Genomic DNA, 17,537 nt, shown 5'->3' with positions numbered 1-17,537 from the left:
CCGTTCAAAGAACGGGATCTCCTGGAGGGCTTCCCCCGTCGCCATGGCGACGGGCGGGATGACGTCACCGACGTCATCGACGTCGTGACGTCAGAGGGGACTCCGATCTGCCCCATAGCGCTGCCTGGCACTGATTGGCCAGGCAGCGCACGGGGTCTGGGGGGGGGGGGGGCGGCCGCGGCGAGAGGAATTGCGGCGGATCGGCGGGTAGCGGCGGCGATCGGGCACTGCACGCAGCTAGCAAAGTGCTAGCTGCGTGCAGCAAAAAAAAAATTATGCAAATCGGCCCAGCGGGGCCTGAGCGGTGCCTTCCGGCGGCATAGCCCGAACTCAGTTCGGGCTTACCGCCAGGAAGGCTAGTTTGCACGTGCAAAGCTTTTAGGCGTGCTAATTGCATTGATAGCAGTGAATCAAGCCCATGGAGTGTGAGTTGCTCCAAAGGCCACATAAACTGAGGATAACAGTGAATCATAATGAAGTCTCAGTAGTCTCAATGGATTAGGGGCTTGATTCACAAAACCGTGATAACTCTCATCACGGTCGCACTAGCGTTATAGCGTGCGCAACATTTTTCACGCAAAAAACGTTACGCACATTATAGAGTGTGCAAAACGCTAACGCGACCGTGATAAGAGTAATCACGGCTTTGTGAATCAAGCCCTAGGTCTTGGCTGACACACATTTCTTGCTTTGGTCAAGCATAGGCCTCTAAATGATCTCCCTACAAAAGCTGCTAAGTCAATGATAACTTTATTCACAGGCACATCACTAACTCAGTATAAAGTATTTTTACTTTTGACCTCTGTAAAAGCAAAAATAACATTTTAAATAACAAGAAAAAAGGGCAAAATCAATGAAGCTTTTGCACACTTTCATGCAAATACTACCACAGTCACCCAAGTGTTCAGGAACTACTAATATGCCTACAGCTAATTTATAAGCAGATGTTTTAGTTTGCAAAAAACTGCATCATTTTGCTAAGTCATAAACGCCAGAAATATACATACAAGTAGTGCCAATGGAGTACTGAAAGGCAGCAGCAGTTGGAGGAGGAGGTGGGCCCGAGATGGAGTGTGGGTCAACAAGAACAGTACCAGAGTGTGGCGTCAGCCATCTACCTAACCACATTCTACAGGAAAAAATGTGAAGAATTCTCTGCCATCTTCAACGAAGTGGCTGCTCCCATACAGCGGCGTACCTACCATAAGGCTGCATGTGCTCACAGCACCGTATGGAACCATGGCTAGGAGTGCCGCTGTGGTGCTCAGCCCCTGTGTTCTTCCATCTGGGACCTTTTTTCATAGTTTGGGCAACCTTTGGAAACATAGCAGCATGCAGTGCATGGGACTGTACTGAATGTGACCCTTTCCTCTTTTCAGATTTTAGTGGCTTCTTTTAACAGCATGTCCCTGCCAAACAGCACTAGTGATGTCTGCAGTACTGGAGATAGGCCTTCCTGCCATTTCTCCTCTCCTACCAGGCTCTCCTATGCATCCCCACTTTCATTTGTCCTCCTATTCTGACTGTCCTCAGAGGAGCTCACAATTTAGCCCTAGCATAGTCATAGTCTAATGTCCTACCATATTATTATTGTGTATTTATATAGCACTGACATCTTCTGCAGCACTGTATAGAGTACAGAGTTTCATAATGGTTAGCTCTGTCCACATCCTGATGACTTCTTTTCCCCAAAAATCCCACACAATATGCAGCGATATGCTCGCCCCCAACCCAACAACCCTCCCATCAAAAAAATTGTTTGTTTTTTGTTTTTGTTGGGGGTGTCTGTAAATAATCAGAACCGGGTGTCAAATTCTCTAGGTATGCCGCTGCTCCGATGCCAACACTATACCAACAACATCAGTTGCCCCTAGGATTTTGCATGTGCCTATTACCATACAACCATGGCGAGTCTTTGAGACTCTGAGTGAGGAATATATTGGTGTCTCTACTACCTGTGACCTGGATCCTGGCCCAACTGGTCCCTTAATGCGTAATCTGATCAGACTAACACAACTCTACACAAAATAACTCCGTGTTCCTTGCAAAGTGGGCTATACCCAAAGGCAGTAAAGAAAGCAATCATAAAACCCCTACTGAAGAAACCATCACTGGATCCTGATTCTGTAACCAAATACAGACCTGTGGCGAACTTACCCTTCTTGTCAAAAGTTATCGAGAAGGCAGTTGCCAGCCAGCAAGAAGCCAGGCTTTCAGATAACAACATATTTGATACCTTTGAGTCAGGATTCAGGAAAAACACAGCACTGAAATGGCATTAGTTCAAGTAATAGTTGCTCTATTTACAGCAAGAGACAAGGGTGAGTGCTCAGCTCTGAATCTTCTTGACTTGTCTCCAGCTTTTGATATCGTGGATCATGAAATATTAATCCAGCAATTTAAGAAATACTGCGGCCAAATAGGTGCCTGGGCACCTACTCTAAGCCAGTGCCATTTGCTTATGGAGTCCCACAGGGTTGTGTGCAATCACCATTACTTTTTGCAATCTACATGCTCCCAGTGGGCAAAAGAGCCCAGAACTATGGCCTAGGATACCATTGTTATGCTGACGGCACACAACTATATCTGTCCGTCAAGCCTTGCTCATATCAGCATCTATCAATGCCTGTCTAGTGAAATTACAAAACTCAATGAACACCAGCTGGTTGAGGCTGAACTCTGGCAAAACAGAGGTGTTGATGGTAGGTGATCCACACATGATGGAAAAAGTCCAAAACTCTCCCCACTTCAAACTAGCAATTAAGTGAGATGACGTGCTGTATAAAGACTCTGTGAAAAACCTGGGGGTGATCCTGGATGGAAAGCTAACACTCAAACATCAGGTATCAGCTGTCGTCAAATCCTCAGTCTTCTATCTGAGGAATATAGCAAGAATGAAACACCTATGGCTTGAGTCACAAAGCCGTGATAACTGTTATCACGGTCGCGCTAGCATTTTGCGCACGCTATAATGCATGTACGAAAATTTGTGTTTTCACGTGAAAATGGGCGCAATTTTGCGTGCAAATTTGCTTTTGCACGAGAAAAATGTTATGCGCGCTATAACGTTGGCACGACTGTGATGAGTTATCACGGCTTTGTGAAACAAGCCCCTTATCGCAGTTTAAGACCTACCTAGAGTTCATGCATCTTCATACAATGTCCTGATCCTGTAATGAACTGTGCTCCTCACAACTAGTACAGAATGCAGCAGCCAGACTCTTAGCCAATGCCCCCCCCCCCCCCCCTCAGTAAAATGAAGAATTAATTTTAATATCTGCCTGCTGACATTCAAGGCTCTAAACCACATGGGACTCAAATACATAGCGGATCAATTGGAACTTTAGGTCTCTCCATCCACCCTCTGCTCTGCCAATAAGATTAATTGGTTATCCCCAGCATCCACTTAAAAACATTTGCTGCACGGACCTTCAGTAGTGAGCAATGTTGCTATTTTTGCAGTTGATACAACATTTTGCAGAATCATCAACTCTCAGGAAGATAGGGACATATTGCAACAGGATCTGGATAGGATGGCTATATGGGCACATAAATGGCAGATGAAATGCAATGTTGAAAAATGTAAAGTCATGCATTTTGGTCGTACCAATGGTCTAGCACCATACAAAATAAATGAGATACAGTTGGGAACATCAAACTTGGAGAAGGAGTTAGGAGTACTCATCGACAACAAGTTAAATAATCGCACTCAATGCCAAGCCACTGCAGCTAAAGCTAACAAAATTTTGGGATGCATTAAAAGGGAAATAAAAACTCGAGATGCAAGCATAATATTGTCCGTTTAACTGTCTAGTAAGGCCACATCTGGAATATGGAATTCAGTTCTGGGCACCACATTACAGGAAAGATATTGCAATTTTAGAGCAGGTGCAGAGACGAGCAACAAAATTGATACGTAGGATGGAAGGTCTCACTTACCAAGAAAGGATAGATAAACTGGGTTTATTTAGTCTAGAGAAAAGACGCCTTAGAGGGGATCTAATTAACATGTATAAATACATCAGAGGGCAATTGGCCTTCTCAAAGGACTAAAGGACATGATCTGCGCATGGAGGAAAAACATTTTAGCCATTTATTTAGGAAAGGGTTCTTTACAGTAAGAGTGATTAAGATGTGGAATGCATTGCGACAGGAAGTAGTTATGGCAAACTCTATACCTGCATTTAAAGGGGACTTAGATGCTTTCCTTGTGTTAAAAGACATCCATGGCTACAATTACTAGGTAATGCCTAATGATGTTGATCCAGGGATTTTATCTGATTGCCATCTGGTCAGGAAGGAATTGTTTTCCCTTTTGGGGCTAATTGGACCATGCCTTGTAAGGGTTTTTCGCCTTCCTCTGGATCAACAGGGATTTGTGAGGGAGCAGGTTGGTGTTGTACATTGTTCTCTGGTAAACTCGATGGACGTATGTCTTTTTTCAACCCAAATAACTATGTAACCTTTTCCTATGCAGGCCCTACTCTATTGAACTCACTTCCACAATCAGTGCGAGAGGCTACTTACCTGACAGCTTTAAGAAAAGGCAAAAACCCACCTCTTTAAGACTGCAGAACACAGGGTCACAGCACTTTGAGTCTCCAGGGAGAAAAGCACAATATAAAATATTGATATTATTATCTTTAGCCAGGGAGGATCCATAGCTAGCTGGGAGCATGACCAGGTCTGCATCAGCAATGCCACCCAGAAGTGTACATGCAAGTAGCATCAATAGAGTACTGTAAGGCAAGAACAGTAAAAGAAGGAGGTGGACCCATGATGGAGTGTGGGTCAGTGAGAGCAGTAGTAGAACTTGGCATCAGCCCATCTATCGCAAGGGAAGTTTCCCTTGCTAGCTGGCAGAATGACCTGATTGGAATAGATCAGAAATACCACACAGAAGTGTAAATACAAATAGCAAAAATATAAGACTAAAAGTAGGAGGGCTAAACCAAAATGGTGTGTGCCAGCACTGCTCCTGTAGTCTGTGCTCCAGGAAGCGGTAGGAAGGTAGACAATATTGCTAGTTTGTATCATTAACTGGAGGAAATGAATGCCACCCATCAATCTTACTAATTAGTGTAAAAATTAGGCATAAGCAATGGTCCCTTTCTGTTTGGTGGTGCGGGGGGGTTTGCAGTAGCAGTTGCTCGGCCTCCTGGAAGCAGCAGAAATGGAAAGTAGATTGCTAGCTGGTGGGATGGCCTGCATGACATTGGTGCTGAACGCCACCCCTCTATATTGTGATAACTTGCAGAGACAGCTGACAGTATGCCAGTATTTCGACAACCATGGGGCACCTGTAGAACCTCTAGAGCCACCTGCTCCCTCCTCTGCTTCCGGTGTCCCTCAACCATGCCTCCCTCCTCTGACTGTGAACGAGGGCGATGTCCCTTAAGGAGCCAACTGAATAAGCAGAAGCCTGGATGTGATGGATTGAACTTGATTGAGCCAATGCACATTTGTACAAATTGGTAGCGAACTTGTGTTAAATCGTATATTTGTTTATGCTGAAATTGCTGTATGTGTATTGTGTGTTCTACCCTACACTAAATTGCTGTATGTGTATTGTGTGTTCTACCCTACACTTAGCCCTGTACATGCCAAGCCCAATTCCGGACTCAATCTAGTCATGCTAGGCAAAATATAAGATAATGATAAAATATAGAATATTGTGATGTTGGTGGTTGCCACAGACTCAGCTTAGGAGCAGTGTGGGTTCATAGAGGCATCTTGGTTAACCATAGTCTTTTTGCCAGTCAATCTATGACATCTGTGCTGGGGGGGGGGGGGGGGGGGGGACTAATTGCAAGTAATTTGTCTTTTGTACATTTTCAAAAATGTGAGGCAACAGTTGGAATCGGTTGTGCATGACCACTCTGCCAGCAAGAAGGTCCTTTCGAACAAAACAGTGGATTCCCAGCATTAACCACTTGCCGACCGCATACTCATACCGTGCGGCAGAAAAAGTGGCAGCTGGAGGACCAGCGACGCAGATCTGCGTCGCCAGGTGCCTCCCTAATTAATCAGGAAAGGCCGCTCGCGCGAGCAGCAGTTTCCTGTTAGATCACGGAGCGGATCTCCGTGAATAGCCTGCGAGCCGCTGATCGCGGCTCGCAGACTAATGGAAAACGCAGGAGACGTATGTCTCCTTTGTTTACATTGAACAGCGCTGCTGCGCAGCAGCGCCGTAAGGCAGATCGGCGATCCCCGGCCAATCAGCGGCCGGGGATCGCCGCCATGTGACAGAGGACATCCTGTCACAGGCTGCACAGGACAGATAGCGTCCTGTGCAGCCCAGATCACCAGGGGGGACAGGTAGGAGAGGGAGGGGAGGGGGGAATTCCGCCGTGGAGGGGGGCTTTGAGGTGCCCTCCCCCGCAACATGCCTATCGACCGGAGCGATCAGACCCCCCCTGCACATCATCCCCATAGGGGGAAAAAAAGGGGGGCAATCTGATCGCTCTGCATGCCACCTGATTTGTGCTGGGGGCTGCAGAGCCCACCCAGCACAGATCACAAAAAACAGCGCTGGTCCTTAAGGGGGGGTGAGAGGGGTAAAGGCTGGGTCCTCAAGTGGTTAAAGAACCTTGATTACACATGTCAATCCTGTTGACCCAAAACTGAATGGCATCACTGCTGTCAGGACAAGCCACATGGGCAGCGCTACACTGGGGCACTGCCCCCCCCCCCCCCGGAAATCAAGGTGTCCCCCCCCGCTCAGTAACATACAGCTGTTTCCAGGCTCAGGCAGCATATAGTGAACAGGATAGGGTCTTTAATATACTCTCTCTGTCAGCCTAGGTCTATGCAGGCCAGTGTTTCACAAACCTGTCCTCGTGACTCCCCAATGGTGCATGTTTTGCAGGCAACCTCACCTATGCACAGGAGGGGTAATTAGTGTCTCCGCTACATGGAATCCACCTAGCTGAGACACTAATTACCCCATCTGTGCATAGGTGAGGTTTCCTGCAAAACATGCACCGTTGGAGAGTCACGAGGACAGGTTTGAGAAAGTAGGCATTAAGTTAACCAAGGGTCTTATCTATATGCTATACAGTACCACACAATGGGGTTGATTCACTAAGTTGCGCTGCTACTGCAGTGCCAAAATGTGGCAGTCGGGATTCTTTGGGTGTTTAAAATCAGCTATGCTGAATTTGAACAACAACACTGCTTATTAGCTTGATGAGGAGAGGTGACATTCACCTCTATTAATCCAGGCAGTCCACTGCACTCTGGCCTTATCACAGTGTGAGCAAGATTAATATACCTACAATTACTATTGGGTATCGAAATTGCCTGACCTCTCAGGTTTGAATGTTTGACCTGTTCTTGACTATTTCAGTGGAATATAACCACTTAATGATTTTTAAAAAAAGCAGATGTCAGCTTGCAAAATAAAATGTCAAATTACAGATGGCAAAATACTGTTGGCAATGCTGGACCACTCTTGTCTATTTGGAATAGCTTTGCCACACTTGACCCAGAGCACACCAACAACTGTATGTTACTGGGTAACCACTGACACGTATCCACTAACCTACAGTTCCGCCTCCAGAAACACTCTCCTCCATTTTTGTATACTGTGTCTATGTTCTATGGAGTCGGAGCACGCAGATGAGCTCAACAAAAGATTCATGGACGATGTGGATATCGACTTACTTTTAAGTAATCTGATGAAGGAACTGCAAAACAGCACCGAAACCCGACCATTGGCAGGACGAATGAATATTTCTAATTTCTTTAAAGAGAATCTGTACTCTAAAATTCTTACAAAAAAAAGCATACCATTATGTTCTCCTGGGCCCCTCTGTGCGGTTTCTGCCACTCCCTGTTGCAATCCTGGCTTGTAATTGCCAGTTTTAGGCAGTGTTTACAAACAATAGATATGGCTGCTAACCAGCTTGTGATAGGCTCAGAGAAGCTCAGTCTGTGACTCATACAGAGCCTGCAGGGGGCGTGGAGAGGGTGTGTATAGCTTCTCCCTATCACAAGCAGAGCAGAACATTCTTGCCTGAGCCGACAAAGCTGACAAGGGAAAGAAGATTAGATTAGATAACAGAGATATTACAGCGACTGTGCAACTAGGAAAGGCTGCAGTAAGACAGGCCACATTAGAACAGGTATAGGAACTTATAGGATAGAAGAAATAAGGCTGAAAATTTTGTTACAGAGTCTCTTTAAGAACCCAACGTTGTCTACAAAAGCCAATTGAACAGTGGGTGCCAAGGTGTTAAAAGTTGAAATAGTAATAGGGAAATCAAGCTGCTCTGGACAGTTACTACCTTGCACCAGCACAAAGAAGTTAAGATGGTGGCCAGGGGCTTCCGGAGATACAGTGAACAATCATAAGAAAAATCCCAAGTTGATAGAGAAGAGGAGAAGTGGCAAAAGACACACCTTAAACATGTGGCACGCCTACAGGACATAGTCCTAGAACATGCCAAACTTGAACACAACACAGAGTGGCTAAAGACCAATACCCAAATCTGGTTGGTGAGGACCAGTACAAAGAAACTTTAACCTACCCGAAACAAAACTAAATTAGTCCTTGCACAAGATAAAAGTAAGAAAATTGTGCACATTTTTAAGAGCCAACAAAGACTACCGCACCCAGAGGTATTTTTTGTGGCAAAGCAATCCAAAAGGGAAACCAGGAAATCAAACCCCAAAACCCCCCGCCCCTTCCCCCAAGGAGCCAAAAGGCTTCTGGACCATGGACTCTGAGGCTAGTGAGGATGAGGCGAACAGTCGGGTTGGAGCAGAGGAGAAGGGAGAGAAGGGGCAGAAATAACTACCCTCCTCAAACCAACCAACATGTGCCACCCTTTTAGGAAATCAATGCCGAGGGGCAGGGGGAAGCACAAAACCAATAGAGAGGAGAATCTCCTGGCAAGATTACCAAGTCGCAGGCAGCAGTGGAGGAATTAATTGAAGAAATAACAGGCATTATTAACCTCTCGGATGTCCCCTTAATTAAAGACTGTATTTCCCTAGTACAGAAGGGATTCAATTTCTCCACGGTTCAAAACCAGGCTTGGGCTTTTGAGTAGAAAGCCACTCAAATTCAAATTGTAATGAAGCTTGATTAAGGCAGGTGTGAGCATGGGAGACTAGGGGTTACTTACCCAGAAGTCCATCGGGCTCCTATGCGTGCCGCTCCACGCGCACGCGACCTATGGGATGCACTTCCTCCTTCAAGCTGGAAGGAGGAAGTGCGGTAGTGAGTCATGGAACGCGTCCCATAGGTCGCATGTAAGTGGAGTGATACGCACAACGGACTTCAGGGTAAATAAGCCCTCATCTACCATGCTCATTACCATTCTCACACCTGCCTTAATCAAGCTTCATTACAATTATGAATTTGAGTGGCTTTGTACTCAAATGCCCATCTCTGTTCAAAACTTTAACTTTGAAGATTTTAAGGTAGATCTCTTTAAAGGAGTTAGGCAGATGAACATCAAACAGTTTTTCAACCAAAGAAAAACTGCTACAGACCAAGAAGCTATGGAAGTGTCATCACCCCCAGAGATGGTGGGACCCCTTGGTTTCAGCAGACAGTTAGGCGTCAATTCATTAAGCATTACCACATTAGGTAATGCTGAAAACAGCTGAGTTTATTGGGCATTTAGTAAAATGTAAATTCATCAAAGCTGTTACCGCATGGTAAGCTGAAATTACCGAGCAGTGAGGTAAATTACTGACTCGTGCGGTAAATACCTCAACAGATGTCAGTAAATGCCAAATTTATGACACTTGACATATGTCAATTCATCAAGGTTACAGCATGATGTAAAACACAGTAACCTACTAGATATTTACTGGCTGCTCTCCTCTGTCGAAAACCATCTTCAATTGCTCTTTTTTTTAATCATACAGCCTTTGATGAATTGAGTCCTTAGTCTGGAATCCGAAAGAACGTGAGAAGCGGACAACTCTCAATGAGCTCCTAATGGGAGTCGGGTGGAATGTTGGTAGAGGAGGTCAAAGAGTATGATCAGTATCAGTATGAACTCACCATCACAAATCTAAACACATTGCCCAAAAACAGAGTGGCCCCTTACCCCCAGTTACGTCTCAGTCTTTAGCAGGCAAACATGGGGCACAGAGCTCCCTCTCCCCCCCAAAGTCTTGAAGGTCCTTTGCTGTCTACTCGGTCCTCTTGCATTGATCTGCTGTCAGCCCACAAAGTCTGCAAGTCGACTGCGTCACATTCACTGACCAGGCAGTGCACCTCCTTAAATGTGCTCCGGTGGCCAGTAGCATTCTGCACATGCACAGTTATGAGTCTCGACCAACTTGACTTGGGCAGAATACTTCTGGCTGCAGAAGTGTGATTCAAGGAGATGCACCACTGGGTCAGCGCATGTGCATTAGTGTGCAACCCAGCCAGATTTCAAAACTTTGCCAGGGCTGACAGCAGCAGATCAAAGCAAGGGAATGGGAGGACACTGAGGGACCTTGAAAAACCTAATAGAACTATTATTTCACAAGTGTGCTATTAGTGTTTTGGTGCCATTATTTAATTGAGTCATTAGCGTGTTTTCACTTTTGAAAAGATAGAAAATGGGGTAGCCAAAGAACTGTGGACATGAGCAGAGAAATGGAGGCAAGGAGATAGCAAGTGGGGCATATGAATGCTGGCTGGGCTAAAGACTGTATGCAACTGTAGTCACCTTACACAGTTATAGTGACAGTGAGTGGGAGTGTACAGAGCAGGAGGTCTGATCTTTCAAAGGAATGCTTGCCCTATTTTCTCTAAAAACACCAAAAACGTCATCATACCACCAGTCTGGTATTTACTAAAAAAATTTATTAGCAAAATACAAATGTATTTTTCAAATCACATTCATCCTTTCTTACATCACCAATCTTCTTTAATATTAGCAGACATAAATGCATAAAATGTATTATGATGTAACCACTTTTTATTTTATGAAAACAATTGGTTGTATAGAATAGATCTTCACATAAGGCCAAAACAAAGGATAACAGACAAGGAAAGAGGGACGGGGAGATTTGCTTTCAAAAGAGGGACAGTACTCCATACAAAGACCTTTCTATTAAATTAAATTTAGTAAAGTGATAAAAGATACTTGGGCAGCATTGAAGGAAATGCGCAAACTGTTTGGCCTTCCTGTCCAGATCTCGAAATACATGCCAATATGGCGTCATCCAGGATTCCAGCCCAGTTTAGCACAAAAGTGATTTTTGGAATTGGAAGAGAGAGGGATAATGAAGCTGGGCAATCTGTCACATCTACGAAACAATTGGTGGCATAGCTTTCTCGAACTTAGACAAATGTTCGGTCTCATTTCTTATACTTCACTCAAATAAGAGCCTATGTATACTCTAAGTTACAAAACCTGTCAGAGGTGCTTTGCATTAACAGCTTTGATAATTGTATCTCTCCAGCTACGCTAAATAAGCCACTGTTCGAAATCTAAGCAGACCTTCTGGTTAAACACTGAAAAAAGTGGGCATAACTGTGCTTTAAGTCCTGGGCTAAAGATATTGTTGATCCTAACATTAGTGATAAAATAATACAACAAAACATTGTAATACGGAACGTACATCTTCGTATCATCCATAAAGCAAAATATGCTTTTAACCTGAAAGTTTTAAACAGATAGCTCCTCATTATAGACCTTTTTGTCCTAAATGCTCTCTAACCAAAGCTGATATGTTTCATTGCCTTTGGTCTTGACCTTCCATAAAAATTTACTTTGCTAAAGTTGCTAAATACATGTCATATATATGTGGTTTAGACCTTGAGTTATCTCCACAGGTATGTCTGTTTAACTTCACTAAACTAGCAGACTCCGAGACTGAGCACATCAACACGGAACCTAAAGGAAAGTCCCGCTTGTTTAATCTCAATTTCTTTGCAGCCAGGAAAATAATATATAATAAATTGATCTATACATTGGCACCCACCACATGGGAGTTATTACAAATTATGAACTTGGATAAACTTAAATTCCTTTTGCATAAAAAGAAATCCACTAAAACCTTCTTCCGCACTTGGAAACACTTTATTGTCAATACTTATTCTACAGAGGAGAAAATTGTGTTAATGGAACCTTTCAAATATTCTTCCTGGTACACAATGGTTGACCTTACAGGGACTCTGGGACAACTGAGAATTGTCCAAAATTAGTTTGCTTCCCATGCACTGATCCGGATGATGAGGGGATGGGTTGGGGGGGGGTCTGGGTTAGGGTAGGGTGGGTAGTGGTTGGGGAGAAAATAGCCTTTCTTTCGCGGTTGTTATTGTAAAGCGGCCTGTGTTGGGCAGTTACTGTTTTCACATATCTTTTTCTTGATGTGGACTGTTGGACTGTGAAAAATTCAAATAGAATATTCTAATAAAAAAAAAGGGACAGTAAAAGTCTGTGTTTCAGGAAGTGGCATCAGCTAATCAAGTAGCTTACACAAAAAATGCACAATCTCTGTTGCTGAATGCATAACAGGAATATCTCAGAACTTGGATTTGGAAACATGAAGTGTGGGGAACAACATAAAAGCCAAGGTCACAGTGGTGCATTGCAGTGCAGTGGCCACTTTCTGAAGCAACTTGCTGCACTGCAATGCACCACCTACAGGCCATTCACAGTATGGCAGGAACGTTGCGGTATAACGGTTTGCAATAAAACGTGTGCATTAACAGTAGAAGTGATGCATACTTTTCATTGACTGTATGCTTCACTGTAATACAACACAATGCAAGCATAGCATGTGGCGCTGTTGTCCCGATCTGTTGCATTGGATTTTTGCTGTCACAGGGAGTGCAACGCAATGCCCACTGTGAACATGGTCAAAAGCTGTTATATTGGTTTCGTCTTAAATAACCAGTAAAACCATGATTCTTAAAAGAATCGCACATCTACTGGCACTGTGGAGTACAGAACACTGAATTCTGGCACTGTGGATTGGAGTAGTTACTGGCACTGTCTTTCTAGCATTCTGAGCGGCAGCAATGTGCAAACTTTCACATCATCACTGCCTGAAGTTTTCACCTTGAGTGGTGATGTCTGCATTGTGGGTGGTGGCTTAGTCAGAGTGGTTTGCGGTGGTTTTAGTCTGCACACACAGGCATTGGTGTGCGCAAGGCACAAGATTTGGGTGGCGGTGCGGTTGTGGTGTGCGCGCGCAGGTACATCCGTGCATAATTACATCCTTCCTTTAGTATATAGGATTGCCAGTTGTCTGGCTCTGGTAGTGATGATTTAGCTCCAGTGGATTCTGGGTCACAAACCTGGAACAAGCATACCGCCAGTGAAATCAGAGCATCTAATTAACATATTGGTTTTGGATTTGTGATTCAGTAAGTTATAGAGGCACAAGGTCAGATGAACAGGCAATCAGCATGGTTTAGAAAAAAATTGATGAAAGTCAAGCAATAGCTGCATGGACATAATGTAAATGTTAAACAGTAGACGGTAGATGCTGAGATTGATCCCAAGACTTTACATTCAAACGACGTCCAAGGACTTCTTCCTGTGTGCTGCCGCAGTCTTTTTAGAGTTGCGTTGTTACCCTATTTTTAAGATCAATGAATGAAACCGTTATGTTTTTGGATGGTTCAACACTAACCCACCCAGTGCAACGAATTATATGGAGAGAAGCCTGTTTCAGTTTGGGGCTGCCAAAAATCAGGACAATAGATTGTGTGGGTGAATAACTGTATAGTACCATCAAACATGTGCAAAATCCTGGACTACCTTGAGAAAAGAGTCCGGCATACAGGAGAATTTCTGATGTGTAGAATGAAATATAAACAAAGAGCAGGCAACTTATTGTTCTAGCCGCTCTATAACGTCCCTCAGCTCGAGAACTCAGATTTCCATTAGCATTTTTGTCCGACTTCTGATTGTGACTTATGAGAGACTTGATGATCAGTCCATTGGCAATGGCAACCAGGGTTAATGGCACAGAACAGCTGATGATAACATACATGATACTTAGATCGGGAGACAGGTCCTCCATAGTCTGATTACTTGTTATAGTGAAGTCTTGGTAATTCAGGTAAGTAGTCCAGATGGCAGGAAGACACATGGCCACTGACACCATAGTGGTAGCCATTAGTAGCTGTGAAGTAAGTCGGGAAAGAGCATGCTTGAGCCTTATTGCAAACGGGTGTGTAAATATGACAATCTGGAAATAATAATTGATGGACAGGCATGCTGTAAACCAAAAGCTGACATATATAGAGATATTCAGAATGACGGAGAATAGAATGTTCACCTCTTTAGAAAAGTAGACACCACTGTCAAGGAAGCTTAAGAAGTCATTGGCAAGCATTATGAACTGAAAAATAACATTAGATATTGCCATTGCTACCAGGATGAGGTCTGAAGAACTGAGAACTTTACCCTTTATTTTGTCTAGGATGTTCATTGCAATGATGATGGAATTGGTGAATGACCCCATCAATGTACTGATGCTCAGTACAGTCATAGAAAACAAAAGAAATACAGGCAGCATCAGAGATGATCCGATGTTTGGCACCCTGTCAATACTGTTCTAAACAGGAGAGATAAAGAAAGGAGAAGTGAACTACTTTAAACTGATAGTATGCATTGTATGGTGTTATCATGTTTAAAACTAACCGCATATAGTATAGTTTACCAACCGATGCTGGTTATTGTGGTTGACATACTATGGTTGGGTATTACTGAAGAACACTGGAGAAAAGAAGGTTTACTTGGGTCTATTTCCACACTTACGGTATTTGCCCAAGACACCACCCCCTCCCCCCTTTCCCCCGCCACAGCAAACAGGCTGTTTTGCCTCCTCATGCTGCAGCTGCTACGTAGAAAACACAAATGCAAGACTACATTTCCCAGAAATCCAGCATTCTAATAAAAAATATGTATTAGTCTTGTGCATTAGTCTCTTCCATGAGGATCCTTCAACTCAGTGGAAGTGTGCATTACAGGAACACTGTTTTTGGAAGGCAACATCCATTTTGTTGCATCTGATTTGTATGCAAGTTGTGTAACCTGCCTATGTTTAGGCTCTGCACATCTATGCAGTTAGTCAGTCAGATGTAGTATGTCTAGGGACGTGCTGCCCCTCCTCCTCCTTGGTGTATAGAAATATAAGTTTACTTATACCTAGCTGCATCCATTTGCTATTTCAGTTTGCATTGTGTTTGCTATTTAGTATGCATCGGGTTTGAATTCAAGGTGTATATTTAGCCTCTAGGGAGCTCTACACACCTCTGTTGGTAGCAATTTCAGGTGCAGCTCGATTAGGAGCACTGCCAATTTCACCCTGTTCCTAAAGAAAATGTGTAAACCATTTTGTGGCCAGTTGCCACCAGGTTCACTCTATATTTTTTGTTAATTAATGGTTAGGGTCTCTCCCATGAGGATCCTTCAACACGGTGGAAGAGTCTAATACAGGAACGCTCTGCGCGCAAACTATTTTTGGAAGCCCACAACATCCTCCATTTAGTTGCATCAGATTTGTATGCAAGTTGTGTACCCTGCCAATGATTAGGCTCTGCACACCTATGCAGTTAGTCAGTCAGATGATGTAGTATGTCTGGGGAAGCGCTGCCACCTCCTCCTCCTTGCTGTATAGTCATAACTGCTAGGGAAAAAGCTCCTGCAGTCACATGGGAACCCCAACGTCTAACACTGCCTCTAACAGTGAGTCTCCCCCCTACAGTGCAGATATTGTAGCGACACCTGTTATGGTGGCTGCAATGTTGACCCCAGGGAGATTGAAGTCACTAGGGTGGAAGCAGAGCCGGATTAAGGCTAAATGGTGCCCTAAGCAAAGTAACTGATTTGGGCCCCCCATCATGTCGTAATAGATTTAGAAGATGCAGCTGCACAGCAACATGCCGCACACACCGGGGCAGCCGAGCTACTGGTTGCTATGGGCAACAGCCTGCTTTCCTCTGTGGGAGCACAATCCAGGGAATAGCAGCAGCAAAATGCAGAGTGAGAGATGAATGGCTGGGACATTTGCACTCAGGGGCTGGGGCACCCCTGTGAAGAGGGTGCCAGATATCACAGCAGCAGCACTTTCCCCCTGCATCTCCAGCCTGGCAATAGCAGAAAGCTCTGGACACCGCCAAACCAGAAGCCGTTCCCCAGACAGAATTACATAACCACCCCCACCACCGAACAACAGATTTGCTCCCAAACTAGACAGCCACCATGCAGCCTCCATCCCAGTGAATACGATAGTCCAGCAGAGAAGGCAGCGGGGGAGAATGACAGCACCATATGACTCACATTCACCTATTGCGAGCCAAGCAATAGAGGTCCCGTCATCCGGAGCCCATCTGTCTCCTCTAGAGTGCTGCTGCTCTGTTACTACTTCCTACTTCCTGTCTGATCTGAGAATCAGGAAGTTCAGAGCGAGCGACTGCACTGTAGAAGAGACAGATGGGTTTCAGATGACGAGATCTCTATCGCTTGGATCATGGATAGGTGAGTGAGTGTTTGCCATCTGCTGCTATCATTCTTGCTGCAGCTGTGGTTCTCTGTGGGAAGGGAGGGAGGAGTGGGCAGTGGCAGAGCGCACAGTAGCAGGAGGGGGACCTAGGAGGAGAGCCTGGCTCTGAAGACAATCAGCAGCGCACGGCATCATTTGACAAGACAAATAACATTTATATTGCGCTTTTCTCCTGGCGGACTCAAAGCGCCAGAGCTGCAGCCACTAGGACGCGCCCTATAGGCAGTAGCAGTGTTAGAGAGACTTGCCTAAGGTCTCCTACTGAATAGGTGCTGGCTTACTGAACAGGCAAAGCCGAGATTCGAACCCTGGTCTCCTGTGTCAGAGGCAGAGCCCTTAAAGGGACTCCGGGCAGTGCCTGTGGGTATGCCTTTAGTAAAAGAGATGTGGAGCATCCACTAAGTTGCCGTTCAAACGATGTGCCCAGGCCCGGATCCAGCAGCACTCCGGATCAATCTTGCAGGCATAGAGAAGAGCCGGCACCATCAAGAATAATCGATTGCTCTTTTATTTTGTCATAGCATGACAGCAGTTAAATGCGACGTTTCAAGGCATACGCCTCTTTATCAAGCTTGCTGCATGTACAATATACAATGATACACCTGCTCATATATAGTGCCACCCATCAGCAGTAGCCAATCATTTCAAAATGTTATAAACCAATCAGTAACATCCACAATCCAGCGGACCTGATAGGAGACTGAAATGCTCACCTGCTGAGGTAGACGCCTCCTTTGTGTCCCTCCCGTCCACACACATCTCCAATGCTCGCCGTCTCTGCCCCCTTCTCCCGTCCTATCCGGCTATCTCACCACGCCGGTCGCGCATGCGGACAAGCTAGGGGACCATGCCGGATGACGCCACGGCGACAGCGCAAGCGCGCAGCCACCAGGCGTCCGGACGGGAGACGCGATGACGTCAGCGGCCAAAGCCGCTGTCTGTCATCTGGTAGAGGGCGGGGCAAAGGCGGAGAGCATGAGGAGAGCCCATATACACACAAGGAATAATATAGATAACATAAGGCAGACTATATACAGTGACCAACTGGTCACAACAGA

General features: G+C 45.0%; 1 protein-coding gene across 1 annotated transcript; it reads right to left on the bottom strand.

Annotated features, from left to right (window-relative positions):
• Positions 1–2,593: 2,593 nt before the first annotated feature.
• On the bottom strand, positions 2,594–14,490 carry LOC137529426 (taste receptor type 2 member 40-like). The gene is made up of 2 exons (XM_068251229.1): positions 13,604–14,490; positions 2,594–2,813 (listed from the first exon to the last, which is right to left on the bottom strand). Exons 1-2 carry the CDS (start codon positions 14,488–14,490, stop codon positions 2,594–2,596), a joined length of 1,107 nt encoding a protein of 368 aa, XP_068107330.1.
• Between the last annotated feature and the right edge of the window lie 3,047 nt (positions 14,491–17,537).

This window comes from Hyperolius riggenbachi, chromosome 1 (assembly GCF_040937935.1).
Source record: "Hyperolius riggenbachi isolate aHypRig1 chromosome 1, aHypRig1.pri, whole genome shotgun sequence".
Taxonomy (NCBI): Eukaryota; Metazoa; Chordata; class Amphibia; order Anura; family Hyperoliidae; genus Hyperolius; species Hyperolius riggenbachi.
This window is presented reverse-complemented; position numbering and strand designations above follow the sequence as displayed.